The sequence below is a fragment of the Lipotes vexillifer genome, unplaced genomic scaffold (genome assembly GCF_000442215.2).
Source record: "Lipotes vexillifer unplaced genomic scaffold, Lipotes_vexillifer_v1.1 scaffold111, whole genome shotgun sequence".
Classification (NCBI taxonomy): domain Eukaryota; kingdom Metazoa; phylum Chordata; class Mammalia; order Artiodactyla; family Lipotidae; genus Lipotes; species Lipotes vexillifer.
In genome coordinates, this window is record NW_006778270.1 from 92,130 (window position 1) to 104,540 (window position 12,411).

Below are 12,411 nucleotides of genomic sequence, written 5' to 3' on the forward strand. Positions count from 1 at the left end.
GCAGAAGGAAAGAAATCATAAATATCAGAGCAGAAATAAATGAAATAGAAACAAAGAAAACAATAGCAAGTATCAATAAACTAAAAGCTGGTTCTTTGAGAAGATAAACAAAATTGGTAAACCATTAGCTAGACTCATCAAGAAAAAAAGGGAGAGGACTCAAATCAATAAAGTTAGAAATGAAAAAGGACAAGTTACAACTGACAATGCAGAACACAAATGATCATAAGAGACTACTATAAGCAACTATATGCCAATAAAATGGACAACCTGGAAGAAATGGACAACTCCTTAGAAAAGTACAACCTTCCAAGACTGAACCAAGAAGAAATAGAAAATATGAACAGACCAATCACAAGCAATTAAATTGAAACTGTGATTAAAAATCTTTCAACAAACAAAACTCCAGTACCAGAGGGCTTCAGAGGCGAATTCTAGCAAACATTTAGAGCAGAGCTAACACCTATCCTTCTCAAAATCTTCCAAAAAATTGCATAGGGTGGAACACATCCAAACTCATTCTACAAGGCTACCACCACTCTGATACCAAAACCAGACAAAGATATCACAAAAAAAGAAAATTACACAAAAAGACACATGCACCCCCAATGTTCACTGCAACACTATTTACAATAGCCAGGTCACAGAAGCAACCTAAATGCCCATCGACAGATGAATGGATTAAGAAGATGTGGTACATATATACGATGGAATATTACTGAGCCATGAAGAGGAACGAAATTGGGTCATTTGTAAAGATATGGATGGACCTTGACACTGTCATACAGAGTGAAGTAAGTCAGAAAGAGAAAAACAAATATCGTATATTAATGCATATATATGGACACTAGAAAAATGGTACAAATGAACCGGTTTGCAAGGCAGAAATAAAGACACAGATGTAGAAAACAAACATATGGACACCAAGTGGGGAGAGTGGGGATGGTGGTGAGATTAATAGGGAGATTGGGATTGACATATATACACTAATATGTATAAAATAGATAACTAATAAGAACCTGCTGTATAAAAATAAAATTCAAAAAAAGAAGAAGAAAATTACAGGCCAGTATCACTGACAAACGTAGATGCAAAAATGCTCAACAAAATACTGGCAAACAGAATCCAACAACACATTAACAGGATCATACACCATGATCAAGTAGGGTTTACTCTAGGGCTGCAAGGAAGAATCAATCAATGTGATACACCATATTAATAAATTAAAGAATAGAAATCATATGATCATCTCAATAGACGCAGAAAAAGCTTTTGACAAAATTCAACACCGATTTATGATAAAAACTCTCCAGAAAGTAGGCATAGAGGGAACTTACCACAACATAATAAAGGCCATATATGACAAACCGACAGCAAACATTATTCTCAATAGTGAAAAACTGAAAGTATTTCCTCTAAGATCAGGAACAAGACAAGGGTGTCCACTCTTATTCAACATAGCTTTGGAAGTCCTAGCCACAGCAATCAGAGAAGAAAAAGAAATAAAAGGAATCCAAGTTGGAAAAGAAGAAGTAAAACTGTCACTGTTTGCAGATGACATGATACTATACATAGAAAATCTTAAAGACGACACCAGAAAACTACTAGAGCTAATCAATGAATTTGGTAAAGTTGCAGGATACAAAATAATACAGAGAAATCTCTTGCATTCCTATATACTAACAACGGAAGGGCAGAAAGAAAAATTAAGGAAACAATCCCATTTACCATTGCAACAAAAAAGAATAAAATACCTAGGAATAAACCTACCTGAGGAGGCAAAAGACCTGTACTCAGAAAACTATAAAGCACTGATGAAAGAAATCAAAGATGACATAAACAGATGGAGAGATATACCATATTTTTGGATTGGAAGAATCAATATTGTGAAAATGACTATACTACCCAAAGCAATCTACAGATTCAATACAATCCCTATCAAATTAACAATGGCATTTTTCAGAGAACTAGAATAAAAAATCGTACAATTTGTAAGAAAACACAAAATACCCCAAATAGCCTAAGCAATCTTGAGAAAGAAAAATGGAGCTGGAAGAATCAGGCTCCCTGACTTCAGATTATACTACAAAGCTACAGTAATCAAGACAGTATGGTACTGGCACAAAAACAGAAACATAGATCAACAGAACAGGATAGAGAGCCCAGAGATAAACCCACGCACCTATGGTCACCTAATCTATGACAAAGGGGCAAAAATATACAACGGAGAAAAAGCCTCTTCAATAAGTGGGGCTGGGAAAACTGGACAGCTACATGTAAAAGAATGAAATTAGAACACTCCCTAACACCATAGACAAAAATAAACTCAAAATGGATTAAAGATCTAAATGTAAGATCGCACACTATAAAATTCTTAGAGGAAAACATAGGCAGAACACTCTTTGACATAAATCACAGCAACATCTTTTTTAACCCACCTCCTAGAGTAATGAAAATTAAAACAAAAATAAACGAATGGGACCAAATTAAACTTAAAAGCTTTTGCACAGCAGAGGAAACCATAAACAAGACAAAAAGCCCTCAGAACGGGAGAAAATATTTGCAAACGAAGCAACTGACAAAAGATTAATCTCCAAAATATAGAAACAACTCATACAGATCAATATTTAAAAAAAAAAACCAAACAAACCAATCAAAAAGTAAGTGGAAGAACTACATAGACATTTCTCCAAAAAAGATACACAGATGGCCAACAAACACATGAAAAGATGCCCAACGTCACTATTAGAGAAATGCAAATCAAAACTACAATGAGGTGTCACCTCACACCAGTCAGAATGGCCATCATCACAAAATCTACAAACAATAAATGCTGGAGAGGGTGTGGAGAAAAGGGAACCCTCTTACACTGTTGGTGGGAATGTAAATTGATACAGCCACTATGGAGAACAGTATGGAGGTTCCTTAAAAAACTAAAAATAGAACTAGCATATGACCCAGCAATCCCACTACAGGGCATATACCCAGAGAAAATGATAATTCAAAAAGATACATGCACCCCAGTGTTTACCGCAGCATTATTTACAATAGCCAGAACATGGAAGCAACCTAACTGTCTATTGACAGAGGAATGGATAAAGAAGATGTGGTACATCTATACAATGGAATATTACTCAGCCATAAAAAGGAACGAAATTGTGTCATTTGCTGAGACATAGATGGACCTAGAGACTGTCATACAGAGTGAAATAAGTCAGAAAGAGAAAAACAAATATCGTCTATTAATGCATTATGTGGAATCTAGAAAAATCGTGAAGATGATCTTATTTGCAAAGCAGAAATAGAGACACAGACGTAGAGAACAAACATATGGATACCAAGAGGGAAAGGGGGTGGGTGAGATGAATTGGGAGACTGGGACTGACTTGTATACACTATGTATAAAATAGGTAACTAATGAGAACCTACTGTACAGCATAGGGAACTCTACTCAGTGCTCTGTGGTGACCTAAATTGGAATGAAATCCAAAAAAGAGGCGATATATGTATATGTATGGCTGATTCACTTTGCTGTACAGCAGAAACTGACACAGCAGTGTAAAGCAACTATATTCCACTTTAAAAATAAAAAAATGAAAGCCACTTGCTAATAATAGAGACTAAAGTATGATTCTTAGAGGAGCACAGATTTCAATTATGTCTGAGCAATAATTTACCTCTCTTAAAAATAAAAGTAATAGTACAAATATCAAACTAAATTAATTCAATCCATTAATATAAAGTCAGGCTGTTTTTGAGATACAGGAATTTTAGAAATTAAAGGTGGAAAATACAAGAGTCTAAAATAAGCCCATCATTGCTGTAAGTCATGAGGAAGGGTGATCATTCTCAGAAAACTGTGGCATTGTACTCTTGAATGAGAAATTATATAAGTATGTATGTCCCTAATTAGTCAATTATGAGTTAAAAATAAAGCAAATCCTGATGTGCTCCTATTTAATTACCCTGAGATGCATGCTTATTGAATACCAGGTTGTAAAATATTCCTAATAGAGCTGTTTTAAGCATGGTGATACCTATCAGGGAATAATGTTATATGGAAATTAGTAAGAATTTTTAAATGGTTAGGTTTATCTGAACATGTTGATGGATCAATTTCCCCTATGTTCTAGGTTCTATGAACAATATCAGATAAATAAAACAATAGTATCTATTCTCAAAGTGTTGAAAATCTAGAAGGAAGACATAAAATAAGTTCAAGAACAAGAAAACACATGACTAGCTGCAAAAATCAGCACCGGAGGCAATAACTCAGAAATATTATGTACTGTATTCACCTAATCACCCATCCATCCATTCAACCTTTGTTCAGCAATAACCAGTACTAGATATTTGGTATACAAAGATAGATAAGATCAACTAATTTAAAGTATATTCGAAATAATCTAATAAATTTTCATAAAGATTTTATTTAAATTAGACTTTAAATGAAACCGGAGATTTAAATAGACTCAAATTATGGGGGCTTCCCTGGTGGCGCAGTGGTTGAGAGTCCCCCTGCCGATGCAGGGGACACGGGTTCGTGCCCTGGTCAGGGAAGATCCCACATGCCGCGGAGCGGCTGGGCCCGTGAGCCATGGCCGCTGAGCCTGCGCGTCCGGAGCCTGTGCTCCGCCACGGGAGAGGCCACAACAGTGAGAGGCCCGCGTACCGCAAAAAAAAAAAAAAAGAGAGAAGAAAGAAAAATTAAATAGACTCAAATTATGATTGGGATGAACATTTTGGTATAATATAAATGAAGGCAGATCCCTGATGATACTGGCCATCTCTTTTACTTTAACATTCATTCTATTATTCTTGGTCCTTCACTAACACAAACTTCCATCATGCTCCTCCTTTGCAGAATCTTTTCACTATGCCTTCTGGCCCTCCTGATCTATGATAGACTCGTCCAGAGCTTGAGTTTCTTCCCTGAACCCTCAACACCTTGCTTTACTTGAACTCCAATTCTTCCCTGAGGATATATCACCCTCTGTAGACTTTTCATCCTGGTTATTCTCTCATACCCAAAGTGTCTCAGAGTCAAGAAGCAAAGTTCTCTGCTGCTTTGTCAAACACTGCTTCCCTATCTCTCCTAGACATTTCCTCTTCATTCCCTGAACATTTTTCTTCATTTCTTGAGAACAACGATCCTTGATTCTATCTTTCTCACATTTCAATTGCTGCCACCATCTTTTGTGACTTCAATCAATGTCCATGTGGATAACCTATCCAAGAACCTGGCCTCTCTTGACCAACTTATCCATCTCCAGTGTCTTTACCTTTTATTCCATCTCAGCTGCCCACTCCCACCATCATACTCTGAACCCTTCTCATCACATCACATTAACTGAAAACATTCTCCTCTCTAACCACAGCCCCTTATCTTTCCATAATTCCTGCTCAACTACTACCCTCACATCTGTTCCTTGATATCCTTGGAACTTTCAGTCCACTAACCTTTCTACTTTCCCCTGCCTATTAGTCCCCCTCTAGCTTCACTTCTCTCTTTATTCCACTTAGATGTCATGGTTTACAATTAAAATAAATGGCTTGAAAATACTCGTAACATTTTTGCCTCTCTGTTCATCCCAGACCTCAATTAACAGCTGTCTTCAATTAGCTCTCCTATATCTTACACTCCATATTTTACCATTTGCATTAGTATTTAAGCATGCCCAAATCTCCCCTAACCTCAGAAACATCTTTCCTGAACCCGCCCCCCTCTCTATTTTCACAGTCAAACTTGGTGGAAGAGTTGTCTACATGATTGCCACTCTAGATTGGATTCTAACCCCTCTACCCCACCAAAACAGGTCTCTCTAAGGCTACCCATTACTTGCATATCCTAAATTCAATGGACAGTTTTCAGCACTCAGATTATTGGTTCCATCTGGAGCATTTAACAAAGTTGAGTATTCCTTCCTTCAAAACCTCATTCTTGGATTTTGTGATATTTTACTATCTTTCTTCCTACTCTACCCCACCTTTCTCCAATCTTTACATGTAGGAGTTCCTGAGGATTTTCTCTTCTCACCCAAGACAATCCCACCCACTCCCATGTCTATTTCCAATAACTCTTATGTGTTCACACAGAAATGAAATATGGAGCCAGATTTAATGAACTATAGACATCTAGGCACATATTAAGTACCCTCTGTTACTAAAACTTAAGTTTCAACACATTTTCTGTAGGTCAGGAGTCCAAATGAGCTCAGGTGGATGTTCCACTTAGGGTCTCACAAGACTGAATAAAAGTTTCAGCTGGGCTGGGATATTATCTGGAGGCTCTGATAAAGAAATCTACTTCCAAGCTCATTCAAGTTGTTAGCCGAATTCAGTGCTTTGCAGTTGTAGGACTGAAGTCCCAATTTTCTAGCTAGACAGACTACTTTGCATAGATTATACTAATTAAGTACTGTCTATACAGGAAGTGTTCTATGTTTATGAGAGAAAGAATAAAGTTTCATTATTAATAAATCATAATGACTACATATAATATTATTAATAAATTTAATAAATTGAATAAGAAATAAAACTTGAGGGAGGAAAAGGCGAGAGGCTATTCCAGATAACTGTAATAGAGAGATTACTATATGGTACCAAAAATGCAAGTGAAGAAAGTAACTGGGGTTATACACTTAGGAAAGAATGCCATACAAACAAGGTGAGTGTATGAGAAAAGTTCAGCTTATGAGAGGGATATACCATGGTAGGAAGGGTAACTGACAACATTCTAACTATTGAGTATAACTTAAGAACTGACTAAAGCAAGTAAATACTAAACCATATGGCTATTTCAACATTTACCAGTCAGGGTTCTTATTTGAAATCATTGGAAGCTAACTGTCTAAGCGGAACAGCAATTTATTAAAGGGAGTGGTATGACTAGAGAACCAGGTTTATGGCTAAGCTTCTCAAGAAAAAACCCTAAAACCATACTGCAGAACTGACCTTGTGAGGAAATCTGCTACTGCTTCCAGTGGACACTTCTATGCCAAGGTCTTTTCTTTCCTGTAATTATTATTTATTATCGTTCAGCACCAATACAATTTCTGTACCAGCAAATCTATTTCAGAATTACTGATGACTCGATATCAGATTCCTTCAACCTGATGAGAACATAATTTGAGTGCAGCATCTGCTTCTCTGTTCAGTCTGTGCTGAGGTTTCCTAGAGATGAATATGAGTGGAGCGTCTAGGTAACATGGCTCGTGCCCTAGCTACCAGTGAAACTAGGGAAGTGAATTATACAGCTTAACTTAGGGAGGTAGGACTTAGTTGGGACTTCCTCAGACATTAGAAGGTTGCTGAAAAAAGTATGAAGGAGTGAGAAAACATAATAAATGCCCACAACAAAATGTCATATGCTAAGCATACAAAACTCACCTAAAATCCATTAACTTTTCTCCCAATATATATTAGTAGAATCAGAGAATATAGTGCTGGGTAGAACCTTAGAGATCATTTGTTTTAATTCTCTCATTTTACAAAAAAGAAACCTGATGCCCAAAATGATTAGATAATTTATCCAAACTGACACAACTGGTTAGTAGAAAGAACTCATGCTTTTCAACCCTTCATATATTTTCCACTGTTCACTGATCAAACTATACGCTTACCTTAATGTTAAACTTAAATTTTACCCTCAAGGAAACTCAGGCCTTAGTTCTCAGAAAGTCAGTTTGGTGATACTGGTCATTTTTCTCTCAATGTATTGATTTGATCAGTTTCTGAAAAACTAGCTATAAAACTAAATTCTATATGCAGAATTCTAATTTTCTATTATTACCCATGAAATTGAACTGTAATTAAGCTTTGAAAATGTTTTAACCATAGTCTATACATTTTTTAACTGCATTAAAACTTTCCCTTGCCAAAAGGCTAATATTCTTGCAAAAGAAGTAATTATTCAAAAGCCATAAGAATAAATGTTTAATTATGAAAGTACCTCTCACTCATATATTATTACATCTTACAAAATTAGAGCTAAAATCACCTAAGTAATCCACAATCACATGATTTCTCTATACAGTTAATATCAACACCTAAGCAAAGAGAACATTAACACTAGAGCACAGACAGAACACATACATTCTTCTAGTATTTTATTTTTACGACAAGACAGCTGATAGAATTATGAGTCTTAACCTCACAACTGTCATACACTAGCTGTTTTTGACACTAGTTGCTCTTGGCACAGAAGCCAAAAACAAGCAATGAGATTTTGAGCAGGTGGAGAAAGAAAGAAGGCCAAGACAGAGCAACAATTCAACACAGGCACTAACTTTGAGAAGCATGGCAATGCAGAGAAAAAATTCTCTAAGAGCAGAAGATAAATAGTTTTGTTCAGATTTAAATGTTGTCTTAGAAGCTATCTATTTAGCACTTTTTTCTTTTTCTGAACACTCCACAGAAATTTATTGTACTGGCTGTCAGACATATAGAAATACAGAATCAAACATAAGCCAACACATGGTCCATCGACAGATGAATGGATAAAGAAGATGTGGCACATATATATAATATAATATTATCCAGCCATAAAAAGAAATGAAATTGAGTTATTTGTAGTGAGGTGGATGGACCTAGAGTCTGTCATACAGAGTGAAGTAAGTCAGAAAGAGAAAAACAAATACCATATGCTAACACATATATATGGAATCTAAAAAAAATAAAATAAAATAAATGGTTCTGAAGAATCTAGGGGCAGGACAGGAATAAAGATGCAGATGCAGAGAATGGACTTGAGGACACGGGGAGGGGGAAGGGTAAGCTGGGACAAAGTGAGAGGGTGGCATGGACATATATATACACTACCAAATGTAAAACAGATAGCTAGTGGGAAGCAGCCGCCTGGCACAGGGAGATCAGCTCGGTGCTTTGTGACCACCTAGAGGGGTGGGATAGGGAGGGTGGGAGGGAGACGCAAGAGGGAGGGGATAAGGGGGTATATGTATAGCTGATTCACTTTGTTATAAAGCAGAAACTAACATACCATTGTAAAGCAATTATACTCCAATAAAGATGTTAAAAAAAAAAACATAAGCCAACACATGTGATGTAGGTGTGGATAGAAATCATTTAGTTTGACCAGAGGAAAAAAACATATTATTTTGTATGGCTTCATTTTCTTTGTGAAAAGAAGATAATTAATACAGAACTGGGAACAGATAACTCAAAGCAAATAAAGAAACACAAAATACATACCTCTTGATGATACAGTCATTCTCTTCTAATATAAATCAGGTATTTCTATATATAAGGATGCATTTTCCACAGATTAACTAGTGATCACTCAAACCAAATAATGAGAAAGTTTAAAAATCATAGCAAGAACTATAGAATATTCAATTTTATTAAAAGTTATCTTCTTCCCTCTGAAATAGTGCTTGCACTTTTTTTGCCTCTCCTCTGATAAACTGCTGATATCATTTAAAAAAGACATTTTCCCCAAACAGTAATTCTAAAATGTAAAATTAAAACAAGTTATCAATTTACCAATAAAGGATAAATATTATATTAAAAACCCATAGGGATATACTATATTTATTATCACCTTTTGGTTTTTAAAGATGCTGAAATCATCTAGCTAAAATGGTACGGTTCTATTGGGAATGAAGGTCCTATAAGATCAAATGCTGCCTGGTATAAATTCAGTGAGACTCTAACCTTGCACTTATGCTTAATACATTTAAAGGCTTAAAAACAACTCTAAAATATTATGCCTTTATTTTAATATATAAGTCTATTCCAAATCTGTATATTTATGTGTAAAAATGCTTCTTATTCAATTATGAGAGGAATAAACATAATTCAAAATTTATATTTCCAGCATATCACAGATTTTTTCATAATCTAAATAACTATGTGGCATAGTGTATCTCCCTGGTTTAAATAAACAGTGCAACTCTGCTGCGATTTGCGATGCCTTGCAGGACTTTAGTTAAAAATATGGAGAGAGAGATGACAGACAGACAGTGAGGGAGAGACACTTGTGTGTGATCAGTACCTGGAGGAAAAAAGAGAAAAGGGAGAATAGCTCATAGTACTAAATGGAAGTATTCTCTCAGAAACACTGCAAAATCTTTGTTTAAAAGAAAAAAAAGTAGAAAGTAAAACAAGGGCAGAGTTCTTTTTGAACCTTTAAAAATAATTTCATAGCAGTTCTGGAAGGATAATCAGTTATGACCTAGGCAGCAGCACAAATTCTATAAAAGTAAATAATTTCTGCAGTATATCAAATAAGATATGGGCTAGATAGCTGTTAAAGTATCACCTAGTTTTAACCTGGAAAGAAAACAATAAATTCTATAAGGAGTTCAGATGATGTCATAAGCAATCCTGTAATAAATGTTTAACAAAGGAATAAATATGTAAGACCTCAGGCCAGACTCTGTGAAGATAAAATAAAATACATAAAATAAATCATATATAATCTTCAAGGGCTACTTTTACAGATGACAGAAAGTTATACCTACCTATTTAGGACTTAGAAATTTTGTAGGTATGATTACTATGTAAAAAATAGGCTGAGAAAGTTGTTGGGTTGATCATAGATGTTTAAAATTGTGTATATTATATACATAAACTGTATTTGGGCTATTTGATCAGATACTCACAGAATGATTGTAAGAAGGTTCCAATATCACAGGTAATGACATTTTCCCTTGAAGATTCAGTTTTGTTAAATAAAAAATCTTTTCCCCCACAATCTTTTCTTTTTTCATGCGATGTATACCATACAGTCTAAACCGAACTGCATAATTTCCAATCATCTCAGATTCAACATGATTAAATTTGAATGTTTCTGTGAAGACAGGGCATGGTCCTCTTTGGATGCTGGTTTTTGCTCTTTGTTTCTTTATAGGTAGAAGAACAAGGTGTACTTGCCATGAGTTGCCACCTGTCCTGTTATATGTTGGGATATCTGTGACAGCTGTCACTGTTACCAGAAGCTTCTGTTCTTGTGAGTCATAGTCAAAAGTCACATCCAGTGTGCCATATTTAGCTTCTGGCTCAGGATCAAAAGGTTTAGGAAGCTGTGAAGATGATCCTCGAGCTGACATATCCTAAGAAAAGCAAATTTAAATGTTTTCAATTTTTAACTCTATTATTTAATCTAGCATGTAAATCAGTATCTGATATTTCTTTAGAAGAATGATATGAAAACTGTTTTTATTTGCTATCATAAAGAAAGTAATAATAATTAACAGCCAACTACAATCAAAAGCTATGGGGACAAAGTAATGTAAGTGGTAAGTTAAACTCAAAAACTTATTATAATAAAGACATAGAATTAATTAATATCCACCATCACAATTTTGAGAAAGTTCGATATATGTTTTTATCATGAGAAACGAAAATATATACTTCCATGTATATTTCTGCTCCTTTTGTAAAAAAAAATCACTAAACTTGTAACATTATAAACAAAACAACTGAGAGTTCAATATTAGGCTGGAGAGAAAGAGAACATAAATGAACGTATAATGCTACTGAAAAATTTGGTACCATTTTCAGATTTGTTTCAAATGCCCCCATCTGTAATAGAATGTTAACACATTTAGGCTTGAAAATCAATGGAAGTGTGAAATATGAAAGTATAAATACAAAGGCCTCAAAATACTTGCAGCCAAATATTTATTTTCCATAACACACACACACTACAATTTTTAACCAGAATTTAAAATTACGTATTATTTTCTAATACTAATTACTGTTGAAAATGGCAGAATACATATTCCAAAAGTTCAAGAAAGTATGAAACTATATATTTTAATTGTAAGGTTAAAAGAAACTGTATCTCTTTTGCCTGGAATTGTCTAAAGTTCCTGCTAGTCTAACTATCTGGAATGTAATAGGAGTTTCAGCTAGTGACAAATAGTGCCAAATTCAGGTCTCTGACTTTTCAGCTATACCACTTAACCCCTTCAAATATTTTAATAAATATTAAGTGACTTTCATTTTAAAATGTGGGCCAATTTTATAGTTTTCTGAATTTTTCTGAACTTTTATTTAATGCGTACTGTAGTAGGCACTACTACTGACTCTTGGTCTTCAAAAAAACTACCTGGGTTTTAGCCAGAAACACATTGTCTGGCAAGAGACTTTACTTTGAAGTCTTCCTTACAACTGATATAGCAATGAAGCTCTGCCCTAGCCAAAGGGAGAGAAACAGAGTTCTGTATGAAACATCCAGATCAGGTTTGTAGAAAAAATTATGTGCTCTTCACTCTCTCTCTCTCACTCTTCCCACAAGCAGATACAGAGATAGGATGGATGTGTGGGTCAGCTTGGACCATGTGGATTAGGACAACACCCTAGGGGACAGAAGAGTGACTAAAAAGCAGGAATTGGGCCCCTGGATGATGTTGTAGAGCAAAGTCACCTACTCACCCAGGAGTATTG

At 35.2% G+C, this 12,411-nt stretch overlaps 1 protein-coding gene across 2 annotated transcripts in view; it reads right to left on the bottom strand.

The window, feature by feature from the left end:
- SYT14 (synaptotagmin 14) overlaps positions 1 to 12,411 on the bottom strand; it is a 247,158-nt gene that overhangs the window by 59,774 nt on the left and 174,973 nt on the right. For both annotated transcript variants that reach the window (XM_007451556.1, XM_007451557.1), the window contains one exon: positions 10,623 to 11,072. In XM_007451556.1, coding sequence (XP_007451618.1) covers positions 10,623 to 11,072 — 450 coding nt within the window. The remainder of the gene's footprint in view (positions 1 to 10,622; positions 11,073 to 12,411) is intronic.